The sequence below is a fragment of the Myxocyprinus asiaticus genome, chromosome 27 (assembly GCF_019703515.2).
Source record: "Myxocyprinus asiaticus isolate MX2 ecotype Aquarium Trade chromosome 27, UBuf_Myxa_2, whole genome shotgun sequence".
NCBI lineage: Eukaryota > Metazoa > Chordata > Actinopteri > Cypriniformes > Catostomidae > Myxocyprinus > Myxocyprinus asiaticus.
The window spans coordinates 15,011,283-15,038,466 of NC_059370.1; the positions used below are offsets into that span (position 1 = coordinate 15,011,283).

The window sequence follows — 27,184 nt, forward strand, 5'->3', positions numbered from 1 at the left end:
TAATCGTGGTTTCAAGTGTTGCACAAACTGCACATGAATTGCATTTTAACAACACATGCACAAAACAGACAAAGTCTGGTCTGGCGGGTGGCAGACAGTTGGGAGCTGCACGATCAGCTCTAAGTCATGACAGCTCCCATCTGAATGTCTGCACAGAGATTTTATCCAGAGCTCAATCAGGAACAGCTAATCACCATTGCAAAGGTGGAGCAAATCAGCTGCACTTGAAACAGAAACACAGAGAGCAAACACTATGGGGTTAGAATTGTTTCTAATTAACATACAAATGGAATGAGATTCATAAATAAAATAATGGTTCACAAATAAATTTAATTGAGATTTACAAATATATGTTTGGAGTTTCACAAAAATAAAGTGAATTCACAAATAAATAAAATGAGATTTGCAAATAAAAAAAATTAAAAAATGATTTACAAATAAATGTTTTAACTCACCAACACAACTCTGTCCAGCATTCATTTGTGGATCACTTGCTGTGCATTTGTGACTTCTGAAACATTTCTTGCTCTGAGAGCTGGAGGCAATGTACAAGGTGGACTCCACCCATCGTCTACTCAAGCCAATCAGATAACGGCAACATTACTCGGACCAATCGTGGCACTTTCTATCTTCAACCAATCACGCTTCGTTTTACTATCAGGGTGGGACCAGAGTCACAGAGCTCTCATGAGCATGGAATCAAGCACTAACAGAAACGCTCCAAGGCTGCAAACTTTAAAAGTAATGGACGCCATCAGGGGAATACTGTGATTTAAGGTTCGTATCACTTTACCTCAGTTATAAACGTGTGTCATGTCTTGTTAAATATCGACAGCTGAAAATTGCCCATTTGTAAAGTGTCCTGATCATTAGCTTTATAGCTAATCTGGCTGACTGTACAAGATCTGCTATGCCAATCATTTGGTTTCACTTTATTTTTGTGAAACTCCTCACATATATTTGTGAATTAATTTCATTTTTGTGAAAGTCCTTAAATTTATTTGTGGATCTCACTGAATTTATTTGTGGAACATTTTTTTATTTGTGAATCTCTTTCCATTTTGTGTGTTAATTAGAAACAATTCTAATCCCATAAAACACCCACACACACACCCATACCCACACACACACACACAGAAAGAACAAGCAGAGCAAACCAGCAAAATGCACAAAACAGCACGAGACCTAACAGTGGGCAAGAAGGCCCCTTTTCTCATGATTTGTTTTATTTTGTGCTGTAAAAATAAAACTAGCAAATGTTTCCATTTATTCCCCGTAATAATATGTTGGATGATGCATCATGATCCGGTACATTCTAAACTCATCGCTAAATATGTTACAATTTAGCTGTAGATGGATGCACACTGTTCTTCGCCTTTCTATAATAACGTGAATGATGTGTAACCTACCTCACTTTCAATTGTCTCAATGGCGCCACCATGTGTTCAAAATTATGACGTCACTTCTGAAGTTTTTATGCAAGAAATGCTGGACACTCTTCATATTTTCCTGATTGTATAATAGTTTAAGCACTAATAAAAAAAATATATATATATATATATATATATATATATATATATATATATATATATATATAATATATATATATATATAATTTATAATCTAATAAAAACAAAAATATTTTTTTTAATTAAAGATAATGCAGTTTATGTTACTATAATTTCTATTATAATCCCTCTATAATATTACTATATATAGTGCTTTCAGTTGCATACAATATTGCATTAGTGAAATAATTCCTTACATTTGATTTGTTTATCAATATCACGTGCGTGATGCGATGACGTCACAGCGAAGATGGCGGATTCGCAGGGTGTCGGGGTGTCAGATGAAAAAGATGCCGAAAATGACGACCACAGAGGGGTAAAATGTTCCTGGCCTGGTGATTCGAGGTCGAAGAAGCCAAACATTTCTGGCCCTGCGGCGGAAATGACGGAAACCCTGGGATTTTACGAGAAACCCTGCATTAAACACGAGGAGCACGAACATTCAGGTGAGCTCGAGCATCTGTCAAGTGACCTTCGCCTTCAGGTTCCAACGTGGCTTTAGTTTGCATGAGCTTTACCAGATTTTACCAAAGCACTTGCCAATTTGTTTAATGTGTCCGAATCTAAAGTTTTTAAAATGTTCTTGTAGCCAATAGTTTGCTAGACTTGCCTGCTAAACATCAGAGAATCCAGCTTTAATCATTGTAAAAGTTGTTTTCATTTAGCCTACTGAATAACAGTGTACAGCACACAGATATTTTCTTGAACTCTATGTTAAACTCATGCTTCAGAAATACAGACTCCTTTCAAGTCTACATTGCTCATGTGAAGCCTAAATATGGGTTATTTGGGGTCTCTTGTGGACAGTTACTTAGCTTAATGTTCATTGTTGGGATCTTATCAACAGTCCACAACTTAAAGAAATAGTTCACCCAAAATTTTACTCACCCTCATGCCATCCCAGATGTGACTTTATTTCTTCTGCGGAACACAAATGAAGATTTTTAGAAGAATATTTCAGCTCTGTAGGTCCATACAATAAAAAAGTAAATGGTGACCAAAACTTTGAAGCTCCAAAAAGCACATAAAGACAGCATAAAAGTAATCCATACAACTCTAGTGGTTAAATCCATGTCTTCAGAAGTGATATTATAGAAACAGATCAATATGTATGTCCTTTTTACTATCAATCTCCACTTTCACTTTCTTCTTTTGTTTTTGGCAATTCACATTCTTCGTACATATTGCCAACTACTTGGTAAGGAGGAGAATTTATAGTAAAAAAGGACTTAAATATGGATCTGTTTCTCACCCACACCTATCATATTCCTTCTGGAGACATGGATTAAACCACTTGTGTCGTATGGATTACTTTTATGCTGCATTTATGTTCTTTTTGGAGCTTCAAAGGTCTGATCACCATTCACTTGCATTGTATGGACCTACAGAGCTGAGATATTCATCTAAAAATCTTCACTTGTGTTCTGCAGAACAAAGAAAGTCACATCTAGGATGGCATGAGGGTGAGTAAATGATGAGATCATTTTCATTTTTGGGTGAACTATCCCTTTAAATCTCTGAAATACTATTCTATTATAAAACTGCTGAATAATGTACCTAAAATTCAAACTAAAAACTGAAAACAAAATATGTTTATTATCCACTGACAAACTGTATGAAGATTTGGAACTGACATAATGGGGAGTTACTGAATATGCTATCAGCCTTTGCCAGTAATCTCAAAATGGCCAAATATCAGCTGACCAATGGTCTTGACGATGCAGTATCAGTCTATCACAATTATATTCCCACCTGTAAACCTATTTACTAAGATGGTTGATTTCTTGCCAGTATATCAGTAAAAATCTATGGCCGTTTTGTATGTATTTTGATGTTTGTACTGTATGTTATAATAATATCAAAACACTTTTACTCTAACACATCATTTGAAAAATTATACATTTTAACAATTATATTACAGACCCACCTACAATTACATTTATGCTATATCATACTATGATTGTTTTTACAGAAATATTGGAACCTTTGCTCAAATGTGTCAATTAATCAATCAAGCACCTTTTTTGTTCACCATTTTAAATGTTGACTGTTAAAATCGGTAGCATTAAAAAATATTTTTTCTCTCTCCCTTACAGATTTGGATGAGTCCGATGAGCCGTCTCTGTTGAGGTTCATGTGTGCAGAGCTGACCAGGGGCTACTTCCTGGAACACAACAAAGCCAAATACACTGAGAGGAGGGAGAGAGTGTATACTTGCTTGAGGATCCCCAGAGAGCTGGAGAGGGTAGGTCTTACACAATCCTACTCTTTCATGCTTTCATATTTTTGACCACTTCATTATTTTAATTATATTTTCATTTTTTTTGAAGTGTAATTTTAATTTAGAAATATTTTTGGTTAAAAATAAATGAATTGAGTTTTTCAAAATCAAAATCGACCGGTAGAAGTGCATGGGGGAATAAAAAAACAGATCCCTTGATCCACAGCATAACCTGGAAAGCAGATACAATCACTGTTCATACTAGCCATGATTTGTGTCAGTAGATGAAAATTATTAATAATACTTAAATTCTCTATAATTTAACGGAGCCTACTGTAACGTGCATTAGCAAGACAAACAGACCCAAATGCAGAGTCACAGTTCAAAGGATTTATTTACAATAAATGTGAGCAGTCACTGTGTATGTCGAGGAATAGATTCGTGGAATCCTCCGTTGAAGCTTAGTGAGGTGCAGAACGATGCCCAGCAGGGTAGGGTGATCTAGCTCCTCCTGACAAGCGGGCAACCAAGACAGGACCAACTAGGCAGAGAGAGTAAGGTTAGTTACTTCACACCAAACAACAATCTAGTAAGACATTCAGTCAACACTGAACTACATTTAACATTAAATCAAACAATCCAGCAAAGGACATGACACACGGGGGGATTCGTATAGCGTGAACAAACAAGGGGCAGGTGCCGCTCGCAGATGAAAGTTGGCATGATCAATGTTCCCATGGAAACAGTCAGGGTTCCCAGTAGCACCTGAAACACGTGAGGGCGAAAACGTCAACACTCTTAGAACAAAACAAACAGACCATGGAGCATGAGTGTCCGGATCCCAACACAGGCCAAAACCGAACCAGACAGGAAGTCAGGATCCAGACACCATGCCCCGGACACGAAACACAAGACAGACAGGGGACGATGATGCCACGGTCCTCGTCAGACAAAAACCCAACCTGACAAGGTGACAGGATCGTGACATCACCGGAGAGTGCACAGCGGTCACTAACAGCCGGACCCATGTGCTCACACAAAGAACGTACACGAAACACGAGACAGACCGGGGACGATGATGCCACGGTCCTGTCAGACCATGACACCTACATCCAAATTTTGACGAGAACCACATTTTCCATGCGTATAAAAGGAGTATATGACAGTGTCACTGTCATTGAAATATGCCTGACATTCAACAAGGACGCAGTTAATGCACAAAAGAACGTAAGTGCATATTTCTGTTCTTCTCATTTTTTGCTTACAGCCCATTTACACTACCAACTTCTTATGAATGTGCTGTCTTTGTTTATATCGCTGGTGCTTGACAGGGAATGGACTATATAGTAGGACGCAGACGGTGCAATTACCAGAGAAGAACTAATTAAACTGCACTTGACCCAGCCTGTTTGCGCTTTGCGTGCGCAATTTCGCCAAACCTACTTGCGCCTAGACTACACGCATACTTGCATAAAAAACAAAACTTCAAGGCCATGCCCATTGAAGTTGCGCTAGCACTCTTAAAATACAGCCCTAAATCAGTCCTGCACCTAACTCTTGTCGTGAGTAATTGTTTCTTTTAAAATATTGTATCCTATCTCAGGTTAACATGCAAAGATGACTATAAGTAAGCCATTTGTAGAACCATCCCAACCATCTTGACACAGCTACATTGGCTCAACCAAAGTTTTACCCAACCAAGAGTTCAGGGTCTTTGTTTTTTTTAATGTGCCATTTGTTAAGGCTAGTGGCACAGAAATTGCACACTTTGGTTTAAAAAAAAAAAAGCCTTAGCAGAAAGTGTTGTAAACTTTATTGCCACTAGATGGAAGTATTGGGTTATCAATAAATGCTTAAATTGGCCAAAGCAGATTTTATTGAAGGATCCATCCTTATAATCTTATTGAGATGGTAAAGATTCATAAAGGGGAGTATGTCTGATTTCATATTTTTTATATTGTGTTTTACAAACACATCTAAAGACCTATCGGGATCACACACTCAAACAGGTTTCTGTGATATGACATGCAAATGTTGACAGCTGAGGTATGCGAACACAAAGACTGCTCTGTGACCTTGAAACTCTCTGCCCAAAAAAGTCCCTAGAAAGAGCTCAGCAAATACTTGAGACACCAGTGAGACAACCGTGAAGTACTGATCTGGAAACAGTTCATCCATTCTGTTGCCAATTCAAACATACTGAATATGACTAGATCTGGTAGAGCTGATAGACTATTGACCAACTAACCTGAAAACAACCTTGTCACTAAAGTTTCTGTTTGCCATGCATCCTTATTCAGGAAGCACCGTCCACTTAGTGTATAGATAGGTTTTTTTAACAACAAAGTTATGGTTTGAAATGGTTGCCGTCACCCAAAGTTTTCACTCTGAGCAGGTAGGGCTCAAGTTTTCCTCATCTTATTTTATCTGCTGTTTTTCTTTGTTATTTTTGAGAGGGCTGTTGGTGGCCTATGTTTGTCTCCTAAAAACCTTTGTTTGTTTTGTAGCTGCTGGTATAAATCGTCCCCCTGGATTCACATACTCAGTTAAAAAAACAAAAAAAACATTCACTTGCAGTTCTTGTTAACATTTGATTCTTTCTTTAAAATGCAGGAGTGCCTAATGAAGATAAATACGATTCTAAGGTTACTGAGTGCTGGCAGACATATCAAACCCTCCTTCCACACATTACGCACCTCAGTGCTCTTAATCGTGAAGCATCAGGATACAGTGCCGAGGGGCTTCTGAGGAAGATTACGTCACTGTGATTGATTTCTTATAGGACAGTCAAATTTAACACAGTGCCGAGGGGCTTCTGAGGAAGATTACGTCACTGTGATTGATTTCTTATAGGACAGTCAAATTTAACACATTAATGCAGTACATGTAATTATATTTAAAAAATGTCACGTTCAATCATGTTCCCTGACCCATATGTACAGTAAATTCTATAATAAGGAATTGTTCCTACCATTGGAGCCATTCAAGCTTGAAGTACCGCCTACAGACCAACAAATAAAATAGTGCAAAAATTACAAAACAGAGGAAATGCAAGAACATGCCATGTGTAAATTGACTTTTTTAGGGCTATTCAATGCTTAATGCAGACTTAAATTTTATGCTTTATTTTTTTTGTTTTTTTAGCAACTTTTGATGTATGCAATTAATTGCCATTTGATTTAATTAACAGCATATATTGTAATTAATTCAATAACATGTTTTAATCATTTGACAGCCCTTCACAGTACATAATAACTAAATACAAATGATACATACAGATTTCTGCTTTGCAGAAGCGTTACATCTCTGAATGTAGCTTGTTTCTGTGTGTATGTGTTTACATCACTGTTTCTGTCATCCTGCAGTTGATGATCTTCGGGTTCTGCTTGTGTCTGGATGCCTTTCTGTATGTGTTCACCCTGCTCCCCCTGAGAACTCTGCTGGCCTTCTTGAGGTTGTTGACAATTCCCTGCTGCAGCCTCGGGTAACACACACCCACACGCTAGGGCTGGACAATATGTAAGAAATATTTGATCAATAATCGCCTTAAAAATTATTTTGACGATTATATCGTCAACCCCCCTGCCAAGGGTCGGTGAATTTTTTTGCTTTATTGATTTTGCTTTAAAAATTAAATTAATTTATTGAAACATAAACAAAAGACGTTTCTAACTTCAAATTGCACTTTAAACAAAAAACAATTAAAATCTTATTTAACCACCTCCTCAAATCCAAACATTTACCGTCTCCAGCGGCGCCATTTGCCTTCATGCAAGCATCCGTAAACGACAACAGGTGGAAAATTACTAATAGCCTACAAATTATGAACTAAAGACAATTATAAATGTAAAGATAATAATAGTCACAATAATAAAGCCTAATAAATTCCCTTGTGTTCCCAAAATAATGCTGCTAAATGTGTGTTCTTATTGAATTTGTGTTTGTATTGCATTTTAGTACAGTTCATGCTGCATAAAGAAAATAAAATAGAACATAATTTTAGGTTCAAGGTGAACGTGTCTTGTATTATTTTATGATTTAATCACTTTCATCTTTGTTTCTTTAATCCAAAGATATACAGTGCATCCGGAAAGTATTCACAGCGCTTCACTTTTTCCACATTTTGTTATGTTACAGCCTTATTCCAAAATTGATTAAATTCATTATTTTCCTCAAAATTCTACAAACAATACCCCATAATGACAACATGAAAGAAGTTTGTTTGAAATCTTTGCAAATGTATTCAAAATAAAAAAACAGGGAAAAAAAAAAAAATCACATGTAGTATTCACAGCCTTTGCTCAATACTTTGTTGAAGCACTTTTGGCACCAATTACAGCCTCAAGTCTTTTTGAGTATGATGCTACAAGCTTGGCACACCTATTTTTGGGCAGTTTCTCCCATTCTTCTTTGCAGGACCTCTCAAGCTCCATCAGGTTGGATGGGGAGCGTCGGTGCACAGCCATTTTCAGATCTCTCCAGAGATGTTCAATCGGGTTCAAGTCTGGGCTCTGGCTGGGCCACTCAAGGACATTCACAGAGTTGTCCCGGAGCCACTCCTTTGTTATCTTGGCTGTGTGCTTAGGGTCGTTGTCCTGTTGGAAGATGAACCTTCGCCCCAGTCTGAGGTCCAGAGTGCTCTGGAGCAGGTTTTCATCAAGGATGTCTCTGTACATTGCTGCATTCATCTTTCCCTCGATCCTGACTAGTCTCCCAGTTCCTGCCGCTGAAAAACATCCCCACAGCATGATGCTGCCACCACCATGCTTCACTGTAGGGATGGTATTGGCCAGGTGATGAGTGGTGCCTGGTATCCTCCAGACATGACGCTTGTCATTCAGGCCAAAGAGTTCAATCTTTGTTTCTCATGGCCTGAGAGTCCTTCAGGTGCCTTTTGGCAAACTCCAGGTGGGCTGTCATGTGCCTTTACCGAGGAGTGGCTTCCGTCCTGCCACTCTACCATACAGGCCTGATTGGTGGAGTGCTGCAGAGATGGTTGTTCTTCTGGAAGGTTCTCCTCTCTCCACAGAGAAATGCTGGAGCTCTGTCAGCATGACCATCGGGTTCTTGGTCACCTCCCTGACTAAGGCCCTTCTCCCCCGATTGCTCAGTTTGGCCAGGCGGCCAGCTCTAGGAAGAGTCCTGGTGGTTCCAAACTTCTTCCATTTACGGATGATGGAGGCCACTGTGCTCATTGGGACCTTCAATGCTGCAGACATTTTTCTGTACCCTTCCCCAGATCTGTGCCTCGATACAATCCTGTCTCGGAGGTCTACAGACAATTCCTTGGACTTCATGGCTTGGTTTGTGCTTTGACATGCACTGTTAACTGTGGGACCTTATATAGACAGGTGTGTGCCTTACCAAATCATGTACAATCAACTGAATTTACCACAGGTGGACTCCAATCAAGTTGTAGAAACATCTCAAGGATGATCAGTGGAAACAGGATGCACCTGAGCTCAATTTTGAGTGTCATGGCAAAGGCTGTGAATACTTATGTACATGTGATTTTTTTTCATTTTTTATTTGTAATAAATTTGCAAAGATTTCAAACAAACTTCTTTCACGTTGTCATTATGGGGTATTGTTTGTAGAATTTTGAGAAATAATGAATTTAATCCATTTTGGAATAAGGCTGTAACATAACAAAATGTGGAAAAAGTGAAGCACTGTGAATACTTTCCGGATGCACTGTACATTACTGAACCTGCAGAGCTGCGTTCACAATGCATGTTAACAACGAACTGCTGCGTGGAAATAAAGATAACTAAACTCACAGCACCTCCTGAGATGATCGGAGATAATTTGCAGCATTCTCATAGATGACACTATTCTTGCAAAAAAATTTCAGACGAATGAAACAGAGAAAAAAAGAGTGAAAACTCTTTACATGAGCTTGTTCCCCATGACAGGCTCGTGCTGCACGCCTCTGAACAAACAGCAAATCAGACACAAGCATTGACAACTTTTCTTTTGTCTGTTAAAAATATAATAAAGAGTGTTTGTTCAAGTGCGTATCTTTGTGACTAACAGCATTTCTTGTCATGTGTCACTCCGAGACGTCTTACAGGTCGCCCGCCTGTTGCGGGTAGATGAGCAAAATTTCTCACGCATGAAATACATTCGCACGAGGAAATTGCATACTGGATTCAGCCTCGTCGCATTAGGCGGGTAGCGATGTGCTAGTTTCACACCCTGGCCACTGTTTAATATATTTGCAGATTTCCCAGATCCATGGTTTGCCATTTCCCAATATTGTTGATCATCGTCTGTCAATTGAGTGTCACAATAGTTTTCCCCACACATAATCTTATACATGAAGAAGCCATTCGGATTAGTGACAAGGCATCTTGTATGTGTACAGTTGTGTGTTCACTCTGACAGTGTTTTGCAGCGACGAGTGTCCAAAAGTCATTCATTTTCAGTGCAAGGAGAATGTGACAACGTATGCGTAAAGTGTTTGTAGCTGCATTCCGATTTGCAGGGTCCCTGCGTGGTGTTCATTGCGCTTTACTCATTGAGCACGGATATCTGTTAAAGGAGACCTATTATGCCCCTTTTTGCAAGATGTAATATAAGTCTCAGGTGTCCCCAGAATGTGTCTGTGAAGTTTCAGCTCAAAATACACCACGGATCATTTATTATACCATGTTGTAAATGCCTCTTTTTGGGTGGAATCAAAAACACGCTGTTTTCGTGTGTGTCTCTTTAAATGCAAATGAGCTGCTGCTCCCCGCCCCCTTTCCGGAAGAGGGCTGTGCCTTTACAGCTCGTGCTTCGGATACTATAGCAACAACAAATCAGAACCAATATGACTGACACCGTAAATACCGGAGTTCAGCCATATATATATATGAGCGACCGTAAACGACGCAAAACATAGGCATTTTGAGTTTGTGATAGTGCTTCTTATGTAGAAAATCACTTCCTGCCATCCATCTGCATTTCACGCCACAGCAACGCAGTGATGTGACGTCATATGCAAACAAGCTATAACGACACAGCTCTGGTCTCCGTGAATACAATCAGAGACAATGGTAACTTTAGCTGCATTAGCCGTGGAATCAGCTAACAAGCACATTCGGAAAGGTGATTTGCAAACATTCACAAAATATAAAGTGCGATACTTACATCTTCAGGATATAAAGTTGGAACACGAACAATTGGTACTGATCCATGCTTGAGAGTCAATTTGTTTTTGAAAATCCTGCTTTATATTGACCCTCATTCACAAAGCAGTCCAGTGTAAAATGATTTGCTCAAACATACACGAATTTTGGTATGTTTTGGGGCACATTTTCTTCAAAAACAAAACTTGTCCACTGCGTCTTCAGTGGCTCTGATGCCGGGAGTACATGAAGACTCTTATGTTCACTTTAGTACATGAAGACTCTTATGTTCACTTTAGTACATGAAGACTCTTATGTTCACTTTTACAGCCAACAACAGAACACTTATGATGCTTACGAAGTTGAGACATTATTCTTCTCACTTTAGCTGCTCCAGCGCGGAAAAAAATGGCAGACTGTGTGTCGATCACTCAGGGGAGGATCTGTGATAATAGGGTGGAGTCCGTCACCAGTTGTGGGCGTGGCCTGCTCTAAAGTGATGTCACTTTAGAGCAGATACGAAAACCAGTCATTTTGAGACACTGTTTTTGATTAATAGAAATATAAGAAAGAGGAGTGGGTGGACTTTTAACAGTGTAGGGTGGTTGTGTACACACACTGCCGACTCCCATTTATGTTCAAACACCATGTAAAAGTGAATTTTGCATAATAGGTCCCCTTTAAAGTTTACTTCACTTGACAAAATCTGTTCATTTCGAATACCCTGCAACATCATCAAACACAGACATTGCTTGAGTCGTGCTGATTACAGGTTTGAAGATGATATAAAATACTTGTGTATCGTATATAAAATTTGGTTGTCAGTTCACCTGTTAGTGCTTAATCCTGTTCTGTACATGCAGTTCGATAAAATACAGGAGTGACAACCACATTCTACAACCGAATTGTCTCCCAAAAATTTGGGTACTGACAAACCGCATTTTCATAAATTACAGGTAGTGTGTATTGAACCGAACTGGACAACTAGTTGTTAAAGACGTCTTCAATAGTGCGTGTGAGATGTGTCTGTCTTCTCCTGGTGCAAAAATCCATAAACAGGTACATGTCTTCACTCATTCATACTGTATATTCCAGTCTGTTTCTCTCAATTGTAGTTTCTCTGATGAGCCCTGCGATCTCAAGGTAACACGTACATTGCAGTCCAGAAAGAGCACACACTCCTTAACAACAGCCATTTAGACGCGCATAAACAAAACACGTTTTTCTGTTGACGGCAGGTAACTAAACATTATTGGATGATAATACATCTCTAGTGGATAATCTTTTTGCTCAAAAACAGCATACACAAAACGGGTTAAGCTGGTGGAATTCATGTTTCTTGTTCACAGGTGTGAGGCGTGGTTATCACTTGTCAGTCATCACAATTGCGGGAGTCAGTCCTGTATTCCGTACACACATGGAATCAAATTTAGGAGATTCACTCCCGCATTTAAATGTGGTTTTCACTCCCAAAACTTTGTAGTGTGTGTACACGGCCTATGTGGAGTCGGGCAGCTACTGGTAGCTTGTCATCAAGAGGGGTGACGTGAGCCCTTTTTGGACCAGACACATTGCTGCATTCTGGACCATCTGCAGTGGCTTAATCGTACTAGCTGGGAGGCCGACCAACAGAGCATTGCAGTAGTCCAGTCTTGAAATGGCCAGAGCTTGGACCAGGTGCTGTGCAGCATAATCAGACAGGAAAGGTCTAATTTGCCTGATATTGTAAAGCGTGAACCTGCAGGACAGGGAATTGCACAAACAAACCAGCAATTGCATTATTTCAAACACAAAAGGGAAATGAACATTATGCAAATGCATCATCAATTAAAACACCATGTTAAAAGTAAAATTCGTTTTAAAAGTGTTCTTTTCAGACTAGAGTTCACTATGTTTATTCCTCAGAGAATAATGTAAGCATTGTGCAGCTCCTCATTTTTCCTCATGAACGGTAACACTTTACCTGAAAATCACCTCGCTATTTTCCACATCAGGAAATTTTGTACATTAAAATCGAAGATGGCACACATAGTAATGTGTCACGTCAAGCTAAATAGTCCATTTAAAATGTTAATGTTTATTGTCAAGTTCAGTCAAGGTAATTCAAAAACTGACGACCGTCCATTGACAGAATGTAGGAGGAAGTTTCGATACTATTCAAACTCTCCAAGTCGGATCTGACGACTCAGGGATGAGTGAAAAAGGTCTATAATAACTAGGTGGGTAAAGTTTCTCAAGACAAACTTTGATGTCAGCTTGACTAAGCCTTTTCTTAAAGTTTAATTCTAATTTAAAAAAACAAAAAGTTTGAAGGTTACAGATTACGAAAGAAAGAAAAATAAAACAAGGCAAGAGAGAGAGTTTAAGCAGATTAAAGACCTTATTTACCTTTTTTTTTAATTTTTATTTTTATTTTATTTTTTTGACAGTTGACAGTTTTGGCCCGTTTGAACATTCTGTCAGTGTATGTCTATTGGATTTTGGAGAATTTTGATCGCTCTCTGTGAAAAACCGTAAAGCCGGTCGCACACCAGACGAGAAACGCCACGTCGCATCTGGACATGATTAAGATTGCCGGTATATCTCAAGAAATGGTTTCAGACACTGTTTTCCAGACCAAATCTTACTCTCCTCTTATTGTGCTCAGCCATGTTTATAATGAACAAGTATGTATTATTATTGAGGGTTCCTCAGATAAGTGTATAACCTTTGATGTGTACCTCTCCCTCCTCTCATCAGCGCTAATGTTTGCCCTTATTGCAGACGGAGCAGGTAGGATGCCTGCCTTCACTGAGAACCACCTCCAACATTCCCATTCTTCATTCTGTGTTTGATCCATACTGTATGTTTCTTTTATTATGAGCATGTAACCGTAGCATTTGCAAGCTTGGCAGTGTGTTCATGTCCCTGGCCAGTGATAACGTTTTGTTGCTTTTGAATGGTTTAGCTTATGATACGATGATGCAGAAATTTATTTGAACTGTCAGTTGCTGGCAAGTGAAGTGGTTGCTTGTTGACCCTGTGAAGTGTCAGTAAAATCTTGTAGTGGTTGTGTCTCATCATGATGACTAGAGAGTGTGGTCTGACTCCGTGACAGTGCAAAAAGGAGGCATGGCATAACACAGAGATGCTACATTACATACAACCTTGCTTAAAAAAATAAAAATAAAAAAAAAAAGCATAAGATGGTTTCAGGTTTTAGCTGGTTTAAGATGGGCTTCAGCTGGTCAAGTTGGTTTAGAGTTGGTTTAGCTGCTCGGTCATTTGACAAGTGCCCAGAACTGCTCTAAAACTGTCAAACTAGACCAGCTTAACTAGCTTGGAGTCTGACAAACTACCTTAGGCTAGTTTAAGCTGTTTTTTGAGAAGGCAACCAGTTAAAACAAAGAATGCCCTCTTGCTCTGGCCCATTTGGTGCAGTCATAGTGGCTTTTGCTGCTCACTTTAATAAAACTGCAAAGAGGTTTAACTGGATCCTCAGATTCATACTGCAGCTACACTTTAAGATTTTATTAATACCTCACGGTCATATCTTCAGCTTTGATTTTATGGAGCTCATGGGCAAGAAATATCACTATTTAAATGTGATGGAAAAAATGACAGGTTGCAGTCATGTTTCTGTAAAACTTGATGAAATGTACTGTCACCTTTAAAATTTCCCGGCAATAAACGAAGATTTTTAAGTAGTAGCCAACTAGCTTTTCATGTTTGTTACTTTGCAAAATTGAAACCAGTTAGCATTAAAATTCTGCTGTTGTATGATACTTGGCTCCCACACCATCAATGTGAATAGAAAGGACAAAAGCTTTTTATATGAAGCTTTCTTAAACCAATCATGTAGCAGCAGTGTAATGTATAAAATCATGCAGATATGGGTCAGGAGCTTCAGTTAATGTTCACATAATGATTTTATACATTACAATGCTGCTACATGATTGGCTGATTAGATAATCGCATGAATAAGTAGATGTACAGGTTTACCTAATAAAGTGGTTGGTGAGTGTATATACAGTATATGTCATTATGTCATAATTCACATGTTCCAAACCAGTATGACTTCCTTTCTTATGCAGAACACAAGATGTTTTAATGAATATCACTGCACATCTTTTAAATACTTTACAATTGAAGTCATTTTTTCAGCACAAATTTTGATGTCCATTGCTCGTTCATGATTGCATGAGTCAAGCTCGTTCACAGTGGCATGCGTGTTCACGTGAGAACTTGAGTTGTTTTTAGCACTAAACAATGCAAGTTCTCACATAAACGACTATCATGTGTTTTGAGCTTCACAATCAACATTGACTCAACCAATATTGACATGAGTTGGGTGTGGGATTATCTTCGTTCAATCAATGGCATAAAGGGGGATTATTCGGGAAAGCTTTTTATAACGTTTATTTTTGCAATTTTGTTTGGTGACACTCGTGCCGCAGAAATTACACACTTCAGCTTTGAAAAAAGTTCTCAGTTGGAACAATTATGGCTATAACCTTTCAAATAAAGTACATAATGCAGATTAAGAGATTAAGGTAAGATTATATACCTTGCTACTGTCTGTCACAGTAGACTTTTTTTATTTGTATTTGTTTGCTTGTTTTTTCATGTTATGGAGCTGTCGAGAGTGCTTTCAGAAGATTTTAGTATTTTAAATTAAAATCATATTCGGTACATATTCAACAACACTTGACTCTGAGAGAGCTGTGTAGATATGTGACCGCTAAATGTCACTTTGTTGTCTACAAAGGCAATAAACCTATTACTAAGTAAGCCTGGAATTAAATATTTTGAAATATATCAATTGTAAATAAAAGATTTTAAAAAATAACTGAGGAATTAAATGAAGGGGTGTTTTTGTCCCCATAAAATAGGTACAGTGTTTTTGATAGAATTTTTGGCCAGGCCATGGTTTCCTGACCCTGTTACACAGCCTTGCACAGTTTATGATGACAATAAACATTAATAAGTCGCATGAATAAGTCAAAGTCTGCAGGTTCACACTTGAGCTTTCTGTTGCTGATTCTCAGTCTGCACCTTGTTTCTCTGAGAATGTGTTGATTCCTCCTCACGAGTGGGAGTGTGATGCCTCAAGTGAAAATTAGACATCCGACAAGTTTTTCCATTTTGTATTCTCCCACCCACACCCAGGATTCAGGATCTTTGCACACCTCTGAATCACGGCTCAGCTCCTCAAATAAAACGGATGTGTTTTGTTCATTTGTCTTCTGATAAAAGTGTCTTAGCTGAACAAAGTAGGGTGTGATAAACTTCAATGCTGAGCTGATTTTATTTTATTATTGTCCAATCATGAATGCAATACATCAAACACCTGCATGGGTTTTGAGTTGTTCCATGGTGTTTTCTTCAACTATTCACATTTTTGGCCCTATAGTTAATTTGATTTCCGTGCTAAAAAGGTCTAACAGGTGATATACTGTACATGCATCTTTTTTTTTCTACATTCATAATTCTTCTGAACCAACAAGTGTAATTACCACCACATCTCAAATGATGTATTATTCCGCTTAACATTCTGTGGAGGGAAATGTCATTAAAACATTTTGGGGATAAAATGCCAGACCCCTTTGTCTTGCAAAGGGTGATTTCATTGCTTGCATTTTATGTTCACTAAATACACACAATGAAATAATATTTTCACACTTTTTACATAATTTAACCAAAAAACGGCTTGATTGAAAATTATGCTAAAACATTTTTAATGTTTACCTTAGTTTTTTAAATTGGGGCAAAATGGTTGGTCCTGGTGAAAATGACGCCACAACAGGGGCATTTGTCATTTGCGTAAAAATTATTATAATGAACTTTAACGTAATAAATATTGCATTGTTTTATGCTTATTAGATTATCTTCATTTAAATTTTTTTTTAAAGACATTATTTTTTATGATGGATTTTCAAATTCTAAGATTGAAAATGTGGGTCTGAACAAGAGTAATACAATAAAATATATGCAGAAGATATTTAAAAAGTAGAAATGTTGAAGGCATGTTATTACGTTTTTCAATGTGACCTTCATATAACAAAAAGAAAAAAACATTTGAAATCTGTCAACACCTGGGACACGAAAGTGCCTGTAGTTGAAGAAACACCCATCATTGTATTTCTCAGTTTCCACCCACACAAACCGAGCTTGTATTCAGTGCGGTGGTGTTTTGAAGCTGATGTGTATAATCATTGCTGTTGGCCTTATTTTGTAAACTCATAAGTTCTATTCATAATTAATGTGTTCATTAAGCATTCACTGCAACTTGTTCTCACTTCAGGCTAGTTTTATACACTTATTCTCTCTCTCTCTCTCTGTGTGTGTGTGTGTGTGTGTGTGTGTCAGTAGCTCTCGGTTCATGCAGCCAGCTCAGGTTTGTGACCTGCTGAAAGGTTTAATCATGGTGCTGTGTTACTCCATGATGCACTATGTCGATTATGCCATGATGTACCACCTGATCCGGGGCCAGTCAGTCATCAAACTCTACATCATCTACAACATGCTGGAGGTGCTGTAAAGCAAGTTTCAATAACTTGGAATGGTTCCCTCAAAAAATGAAAATTCTCTCATTATTTACTCACCCCTTATGTCGTGCCAAACAGAATTGTAAGTATCGCTGTGTCATTTCATTTCTTAGGTGGCAGACCGTCTCTTCTCGTCTTTTGGGCAAGACATTTTAGACGCACTGTACTGGACGGCCACTGAGCCAAAGTCACGAAAGAGAGCCCATATTGGTGTCATTCCCCATTTTTTCATGGCCGTCTTCTATGTCTGTATCCTTTTTTATGATACAAGAAGTCTATAACACATAATAAAGCTTTTAACCCAAGCTTTTAACCATTATTTTTTATATTGCAAGTGTTTGATATTAGAACACTTGTAAAACTTGTAACACCATAAAATAACATTTCATGACTAAAGAAGGTTTTTTTATCTCAGTGTAAATTTGATTCAGTTCTGCATGCCATCCTCATCATGGTTCAGGCCTCGACTCTAAATGTGGCTTTCAACTCGCATAACAAATCTCTGCTCACCATTATGATGTCCAACAATGTGAGCATATACACACACACACACACACACACACAAACATACACTTTACACACGATCTGCAGAATTCTCTATATCATACAGTTAATCATACAGTTAATCAAACTAATGTGTCACTAAACATTTATTTCTGTAGAATGTAAATTTAATAGCAAATTTGAAATCAAGCATTTTTTGGCAAGTCTTTGTCCATGTTTCAGTTTGTTGAAATCAAGGGAAGCGTGTTTAAGAAGTTTGAGAAGAACAACCTCTTTCAGATGTCTAACAGCGGTGAGTCCACCCTTAAAAAAAAAGTACTGTGATGGCACTATGGTACAGTGATAGTAATACTATGGTACTCTGATACACATTACATGGCCATATAGCGTGTATATCATGGTACTGAATGATCACCTTAATCATGGGCCATGCTATTTACATTGTACTCCAAGGTGCTGCAATGTGCTAAAAAACATGGTACTATTGCCATGGTACATGTCCAGAAGGCCATGGCAGTACCACAGTATTTTTGTTAATGCATTAAACCTTCATAGTGTAGATCAAAAACAGGCAATACCACTGCAATTTGCCTCTCAACGCAACTTGAATTTGTACGGTTTGTCTTCTTAATCACTTTGATAGCAAAGCAGGTAAAGCTGCGGTCTTGAGTGTTCTGTGTGGGCTGACTCAGAAACATTATAGCATCTTTTTGAAATGCTAATCGAAGCTCTCAAAAGCTTTCTGATAATGCTCATTGAGAAGCTGAGAGGGTATGATGCAGTTTCCTCCAGTGCCCATCCGCTTTATGAAAGCGTTCTGATATACTGTAATCAGCACCTATTCTGCCGTCCGCTGTTTACTGCCCCCCCCACCCCCCAAAACAGCCACTAAGCCCGGTGGCTGTCCATTCAAGCCCTTGTGATAAAATAATCCCTCAAGTCACTATTCATACACAGCCTGCAGGAATAAAGTGTTGATTTTATGAATTACCATCCTTTGAAGTGATCTAAAAAGCTTGGTTGCGTTGACTATGGTTTCCCCTCATGTTTTAAAGGGATTGGAAAGAGAGTGGATTTGTGAATATAATGTATAATATGTGCATATATGATATTTGCAGTATGCCTTTGTGTTGCTCATGTTTTGGGTTTATATTTTCTGGCTTGCAGATATTAAGGAGCGGTTCACACACTATGTATTGCTTCTCATCGTTTGCCTGAGGAACATGGAGCAGTTTTCCTGGAACTCAGGTCTGGACTTGGATTAAGGCTCAGATTTAAATGAATGTTGTGGGTTCAATGCAAGTTAAGATCAATCAGCCGCATTTGTGGCATGATGTTCATTGCCACAAAAAATTATTTCAACTCGTCCCTTTATATATATATATATATACATATAAGTAGAAGATACAAATAATACATTGCACAATTTGCAGTGATGTAAGGCATTTGTAATGGAAGTAAATGGGGCCAGTTCATAAACGTCGACATGACCACGAAGTTGTAATATTGGCTTTATCTGGACACAGACAAGTTTTATAAGTGATTTTGTCACACTAAAATCATGTTAGCACATATAATGTTTACATTTTGTGATGTAAACTTTTGAAACTGTGTGTATTTTTACATTTATAAACAGGCCCCATTCACTTCCATTGTAAGTGCCTTACTGTAACTGAGAATTGTGCCCTCTTTTTTTATAATCGAGGGATGAGTTGAAAATATTTTTTGTGGTAATTAACATCATGCCACAAATGCTGTTGATTGAGCAAAACTTGTATTTATCCCAGAATATTCTTGTAATTTAGTCCTGGCCTTAAAGGTTGGCATCTGCAAGTGGTATCTCGCTTCTCTTTAGTCCAATAGTTAGTTTATTCTAGGGCCAGCAGAATCTTGCTTTTGGAATCTTTGCAGCTTTGTGAGGTCAATCTAAGCAGTTTCATAATGATTGCAGTACTTACTAGTACTTTATTGTGTTATTCAGTTCTTAAAAGTAATCAGTACTTAATAGTTTTTGCTGTTGCTTGCAGATCACCTGTGGGTGCTGCTCCCAGATGTCTTCATGGTGATCGCTTCTGAGGTTGCAGTTGATGTCGTCAAGCACGCCTTCATCACCAAATTCAATGACATAACAGCTGATGTGAGAGCCACAGATTTGTTGCTTTATCTGGTTGTCAAAAATCTGTGTCTCGGGGGCCTGGGTAGCTCAGTGGTAAAATACGCTGGCTACCACCCCTGGAGTTCGCTAGCTCGCTAGTTTGAATTCCAGGGCGTGCTGAGTGACTCCAGCCAGGTCTCCTAAGCAACCAGTTGGCCCGGTTGCTAGGAAGGGTAGAGTCACATGGGGTAAACTCCTCGTGGTTGCTATAATGTGGTTCGTACTCGGTGGGGCACGTGGTGAGTTGAGCGTGGTTGCCGCGGTGGATGGCATGAAGCCTCCACACGCACTATGTCTCCACATCAACCCGCGCTCAACACGCCACGTGATAAAATGCGCGGGTTGACGGTCTCAGATGTGGAGGCAACTGGGATTCGTCCTCCGCCACCCGGACTGAGGCGAATCACTATGTGACCACGAGTACTTAAAAGCGCACTGGGAATTGGGCATTCCAAGTTGGGAGAAAAAAAAAAATAAAAAATCTGTTTCTCACCAACACTTCTATCATTGTGCAATTGGCCTCCTACATAAAGAGCATTACCATCACTATAGATATAGGCACCATAGATGAATGAAGCTTTTCTATCCTGTTCTTTAGGTCTACAGTGAATATAAAGCCAGCTTGGCCTTTGAGCTCGTCAGCAGTCGTCAACAGAATGTAAGTGAGACATTATTGTCTACTACACATAGAATGTCTTACAACCTGATATACTGTATATCACTGAAATAGGTGTCCTGAGAAATCAAACCTGTATCTATGGCAGCCCCAGGCTCTGTAAACACAAAATAAATTGTTAAATGCATAATAATAAATAAAGCTCACTCGTATCGTGTTCATGGACAGGCCTATACAGACTACAGCGATTCAGTGGCACGAAGGATGGGCTTCATTCCTCTACCTCTGGCTGTGCTGGTGAGAAGATTTTTCTCTTTTTTTTTTTAGCTACTAGAGTTACTGCACATAGCAGTGAGCAGTACCACCATATGATACATGTTACAGGTACTGCACATATATGATGTGGTTTCCAATTTGTTGTCTCCTTCAGCTGATTCGAGTGGTGATGAGCTCAGTGAAGATTCAGGGCGCTCTCTCATCTATCTGTTTGCTTCTCTTTTATCTTGGGTAAAAGTCTTACTTAACAAGTGTGTTGCCATCATCTCATTAAGCATTGATGCTCACTCTCTACAGACCTATTTTATTTGATTAATAGTGTTTTCCTGCTGTTTATTAGTACCATCTGTGAACAGATTTTTGAGTAGTTGTACTCTGCTGGGAACTTCTGAAAACAGTAGTGGTGCTTTTAACTTGATAGTGTGTTTGGTGTGTGATTCTGCAGATTGATAACACTGAAAGTGTTGAACAGTATAGTGCTGCTGGGAAAGTCCTGCCGCTATGTAAAAGAAGCCAACATGGAAGGGAAGCTGTTTGACAGACCGACTGCGCAAACTCCAAAACAAAAGCCCAAGAAAGCCACCCAGGCCAAATCTCACCCACCCACAGGTAACACCAGCTTGGTCATTATTTACTCCCCCTCATGTTGTCCCAAACCTTTATGCTGTTGTGTTTTTAATTTTTTAATTTTTTTTTGTGCAACACAAAAGGAGAATTTTTGAAGAATCTCCATGATGCTTTTCCATAAAATAATAGTTCATAGTGACCACAGCTGTCTAGACCAGTGGTTCTCCACCTTTTTGACTCCAAGGCCCCCAACTGTCCAAGATAATATTTGAAGTCCCCCTTGCCCGAAACTAGACGGGTCTGAAAAAAATAATTAATCAAGGATAATTTTTGATTCTAGAAGTTTCAGAAAGACTCTGTTTATAATTTGTAGGCATACATCTAAAATATTTTTTAGCATTTTAATTAAGTTGAATTATTTTACGTATTTTAATATTTCTTATTTTAAATAAATTTTAAGTCAACTTGAGGCCCCCTTGGAAGTGTGCTGAGGCCCCCTAGTGGGTCCCAGCCACCTGGTTGAGAACCACTGGTCTAGAGCAAATAGTTTTCCTTAAAATTGATGTCCACATATGTGGACAGCAGGACTAATTTGTGACATTTTAAGTAATACCAAGCTATAGAAAGTCAGATTTTTTTCATCATATAGTTTATTATGTGTCCAAGAGTGTTGGTTATTCATGTTTTTGAGACGTTACAGACATTACAGCTGATTTTCTATAAAGCTGAATAAATCATTATGATTCAAAGTAATGGCCAGCATCATCCAATCACTGACAACCATGTTAAAATAAATTTTGCATTATAAAATTCTGAATTTATGTACTGATTATCAATGTCCCATGTCTGCCAAACATGCTGAGTGGTCCAAACATCATCTGCAGCCTGAAACTAAACTTCTGGTTGGATTTTTGGAGTGAGTGCACTTAGCTGCATAGAAAGCCATAGGATGCACCTTTGCTCCCTTGCTCTCTATTTAGTGAATGACTTAACCTCCAGTGTGCTGTCTGTCTGCACTGGTCTCAGAACAGTTATTTAATAGAACCTTATTAATTCCATAAAGCCTCTGAAAGCAAAATTTTTCAGCTTTTGCTTGAATACATTTATTCTCAATGTGAAAATGCATAGTAAATATTAGAGCCCGACCGATATGGGATACCGATTTTAGAGGAGGGGGGAATTCATTACCGATATGGTGGCCGATATAGTTAATTTTTGTGCTGGAATGAAAACAGACCTTTTCTATGTGGATTGTGCACCGATTTTGCACCGATATGACTATGTAAAGGTACTCGGAAGGCTGCTTTCTTAAATATTTTTATCAAATAATATTTGACAATATTATTATACATTGTCAACAAATTCTAGAAATTAACACAGAAAATGAAGAATAAATAAAAATACAATAAATAGCTTAATAAACATCAGTACTGTATGTTCAGTATTAGTCAGTTGCTGACCATTTAAATAAAGAATAAATTAAAATTATAATTAAAAATAAATAAAATAAATTGCAAAATAAACATCAGTACTGTATGTTTAGTATCAGTCAGTTGCTGACCATTTAAATAAAGAATAAATAAAAATACAATAAATAGCTAAATAAACATCAGTTTTATGGTTTAATATCAGTCAAATGCTGACTATTTTAATACTGACAGTCAATTTGGGGAAGGTTGTAAAACAAGAAGCATTTACACCTGCCGAGTCAAGAGATAAACATTGGCAGCGGCGTTACACCGTATTCTACTATACAAGTTCAGGTGGAACTTTCAATGGAGGAAAACCAGACTTTTAAGTATTACATTTTATAAATGCAACGACTGGAATTGTTCGGTTGAAGGGAGTACCAAACTGTGAATCCTGAGCAAAACAGTTAGTGAATACGTTTACACATTAGCTTCCACTCAGCTAACAAGCAATGAACGTAACTACATGGTTAGCTAGGTAGCTATAAGCTCATTATCACGGAGAGTAAAATATATTGTTTATTTATTTTTCAGCATTGCATCTCACCAACTAGGTAACAACGTAGCCTGAAATCAAAACTCAACAGACACAATCCACCACCGCACTGTTGTCTGCTGAGCTGCAAAAAGATGCTCTGATGTTTACCTTTCAATCTGCTACATTACTTACTGCACTGACAAACTATAGCTGGTTAACAGCAAACAGATGTGATAGACATGAGTGACATGGTTGTCAGGGACAGGGTTAACATTATATTAGTTATATTGAAAAGGGAAAATGATGGGGTCTTTGTTTATTAACTTTCCAATATGTATTTCACAGACTAGTTAGCAACTTACCGAGAAGACACCGCTTAACACCGCACCGTTTAACTCCGCCCTGTCTGCAGAGCCACTGTCAGCTCAGCTCTGTAAACAGTGGAGTCGGAGCATGCTCTGCTGGACAAACTACGTTATGACACCAATTCTAAAGCATTGTTTTCTCATTATATGTTCTAAAAAAAAGTTTTCATATCTGTGCATATCGGTAAACATATACGGTGATATATCGGTGAAAGGCTAATATCGACCGACCGATAAATCGTTTGGGGACTAGTAAATATATAGGAATGCATTTACTAATGTTAATGACTAGAACCATATTGTATATTGATAACAAAATAAATTATAACAGTTTATTTTCAAATGAAGCAAAATGACCCACAGATTTGTTACAGTTGAGAATTACTCAAAATAACTAGCATGTTTTTTCAACTTATGAGGGAAAATTGTCCCATTTTCCACATATGTGGACTTCATCTTTATCAGCACGCTGATGTGTGAAAATGAATGGATTTTTGAAAGCGACATATCAAACGAAACTAGAGACGCTACTCTTTACAAGCAAAAACGTTCCAATCAAAAAACATAGAGGTTTACACCCCAGAGGCTTTTTTGCTGGTGCTGTGCCCATAAGCGGTTCATGGAAATCGACGTCATGCTGTTGTGTCATGTGGTATGTTATGGCAGAAATGTATCCCTTAAATGACAGTCTAGAGTCTTGTGAACAGTATTCCATCGTTTTTAATTCATTTAAATTATGCGTTGCGTATAGCGAAGCCAAAATACATCCACACATGTGGACGCGGGGTCGCACGAGGATATACTAGCTTTGTGTATTGAAGACCGACATTTAACAAAGCTATCACAAAACTATCGAATGTCTTCAGAAGCCTTGGAAAATAGCACACGAGTCACATGGACTTCTTTCATGGTGCTTTGTTTGCTTTTTTGTTTTGTGACAGCCATGGTCATTAGAGTTGAGAAAAGAGTTGCAAAAGATTCTTCAAAATTTCTTCTTTGTGTTCCATGGGAAATATTTCACATCAGATGGGTTTGGAACTAAATTAGGGTGAGTAAATAATGACAGAATTTTCATTTTAGGGCGAACTATTCCTTTAAATGCCTCCCTTTGATATAATGGTTGTCACTATTTATGTCTCTGATTCTTTGTTTGTTCATCTTTTTTCAGAAAAACCTAAGGTTCAGCGACCCTCCACCTCCATCACCAAGCAACCACCCCCAAGAATGGGGTCTTTCCCCCCAGCACCACCCCCTGCAACTAAGGTGACCAGTGACCCGCACCCAGATTCTTTCCCTAAACCAGAGGAGGGCACCAGCGAGATGGCAGAATCCTCTGAACTTAAACACAGAACCTCAAAAAAAGACCTGCTGGAGATAGACCGCTTCACAATTTGCGGCAACCGAATCGGGTGAATTCTAACCCTGTCACCATAGTAACTGCTCAGGAATGGAAATGAAAAAAACTCACAATCTGTTACCATTTGCAAGAGGGTTTTGGGCCAAGAGGGTTCTCCCAAGACTGATAGTACTATTTGTCTCAAACTGGAAAATTGCTGTTTTCCTATCTCTTTGCTTCTATTCCAGTGGAATATCTACCAAAGGAGGCAGAAAGAGAGCGTAAGACATTTCAAATTAAAACAGAGTCTGTTTGCCCATGGCAATCTGGCAGATCGCATGACACTTAAAGTCAAGTGTATGTTGCTTTAGGATATGTCTCTGTCTCACACTTTATCAGAGAGTGAACATCCTGAACCTGTGGCATGAATGTCTTACAAATTAGTTTTTTTGTCCTCCCACTCAAAATTTGCCTTTGAGTGGAAACTAAAAGGTGTCATTTAAAGGGATAGTTCACCCAAAAATAAAAAATAATAAAAATCTCTCATCATTTACTCAACCTCATGTTCCAAATGTTCTATCTGCTATGAAGATGTTAATCAGAACATTAGCCTCTGTCACTATTCTCTCTCAATGAATGGAAAAAAGATGCAATGAAATTGAATGGTTACTGATATTAACATTCTACCTAAAATCTCCTTTTGTGTTCTGCAGAAGAAAGTAAGTCATACAGGTTTGGGACAACATTAGGATGAGTAATGAGGACAGAATAAAACAATTTTGGGGTGAACTTTTACTTTGATCAAGGATTAGAGATAGAAAAGTTTTAAACAAGTGATCTTATTAATAAACATTCAATTTATAGCTTATTAAAATAAATAGATAAAGTTATTTATTCACACCCATTTGGCTTAAAATAATGTGCTAAACAGTTTTGCCACTGATGCTGCCATTAGAATTCATCAGTCTGGCAAATATTTGTTTTTAGAATTTGTAATGCTATTTGGTTCAGCTGAAGTCTGTTTTTAATAGATATGGTACTTTGTTGTCACTATCATCTCCAAGAAAAAAAGAGTTTGCTATGCTGATATCAGGCCACTTGATAATTCAACTCTGAAGTGTGTCTTAAACGTCTTCACTTTGTCAATCCAGCTGACTGAACTTTGCACTGATTTACCATATTGTCTTAAGCTGTACAGTAGAGTATTTTTTTTGTTTAGTTTGTTTTTAATTTGACATTCACATGTGTATATACCAGTCATAAAAGAGAAAATAACTGAACTTTCATATGAAGTGTAACAGTATGAGTTTTTTTTTTTTAAATGCAAATCTTTTTTTTTTGTATTTTTTTTTTTTTGTATTTTGAAATTCAAATAATTTGTGGTGAGTCTTATATTGAGTGATTATATAATTTGATGTAATTACAGTTTGTTGGTTTAAAAGTAATTTAATAAAAATATAATGATTAATAGTACAATGTCATGTTTATACTATTTTATAGTGTTTCTTGTTGGTTGACTTTGCAATGGAGAAAGTTGAATGTCATGTGAATGTGAATGCCAAAATTTTAATCTGTACAGCCTATGAATTGAATTTACCTCCAGTATACAATAAGTAGGTGGACAGGTTCCAAAAGTGCTTCAAATTCTGTGTATTGTGTATAGTTGGGTGATTCTGATTGACTGAGAATAAGTTCTTTTGAGAGTACCCCCAATTGACGTGTTCCACTCATTTGTAGTTTTTATTTAAGGATATTGTATTGTTTGTTATCATTGTAAAAATCAGATCACTATCTTTGGAGAGATTCTAGATATGGCTGCAAAGGTCTGTTGTTCATATGGTGTGTTCTTATTATGTTTTTAAAATGTGACATAATGCAAAGCAATGCTAAAAAGTAATTTTATACTTAAAGTTTGAAGACTAAACCCTTTGTTTTTATGTAACAGCAGCCCTGTTTTTGGTACAGCAAAATAAAATGGTTTTGTAATTTG

At 37.9% G+C, this 27,184-nt stretch overlaps 1 protein-coding gene across 4 annotated transcripts; it reads left to right on the forward strand.

The window, feature by feature from the left end:
• The first annotated feature begins 1,805 nt into the window (after positions 1–1,805).
• LOC127418328 (transmembrane anterior posterior transformation protein 1 homolog) lies at positions 1,806–27,184 on the forward strand. 4 transcript variants are annotated; one of them, XM_051658898.1, is made up of 15 exons: positions 1,806–2,014; positions 3,665–3,813; positions 7,155–7,273; positions 13,641–13,673; positions 17,250–17,412; positions 17,542–17,677; positions 17,860–17,957; positions 18,155–18,224; positions 19,100–19,180; positions 19,960–20,069; positions 20,686–20,745; positions 20,932–21,000; positions 21,134–21,210; positions 21,425–21,588; positions 25,027–27,184. In XM_051658898.1, exons 1-15 carry the CDS (start codon positions 1,819–1,821, stop codon positions 25,269–25,271), a joined length of 1,770 nt encoding a protein of 589 aa, XP_051514858.1. In that variant the 5' UTR covers positions 1,806–1,818; the 3' UTR covers positions 25,272–27,184. The 4 variants fall into 4 exon arrangements, with proteins under 4 accessions (XP_051514858.1, XP_051514859.1, XP_051514860.1 ...); XM_051658899.1 differs by having other exon boundaries at positions 17,253–17,412; XM_051658900.1 differs by lacking the exon at positions 13,641–13,673.

What these genes read in the sequence shown, in the direction of transcription:
- LOC127418328 (XM_051658898.1), top strand. Translation starts at nt 1,819, where the DNA reads ATGGCGGATTCGCAGGGTGTCGGGGTGTCAGATGAAAAAGATGCCGAA. An exon ending in ATTCCCTGCTGCAGCCTCGG is followed by an intron (nt 7,274 to 13,640) that starts GTAACACACACC and finishes TCCTCTCATCAG; the next exon opens with CGCTAATGTTTGCCCTTATT. An exon ending in TCATCTACAACATGCTGGAG is followed by an intron (nt 17,413 to 17,541) that starts GTGCTGTAAAGC and finishes TTCATTTCTTAG; the next exon opens with GTGGCAGACCGTCTCTTCTC.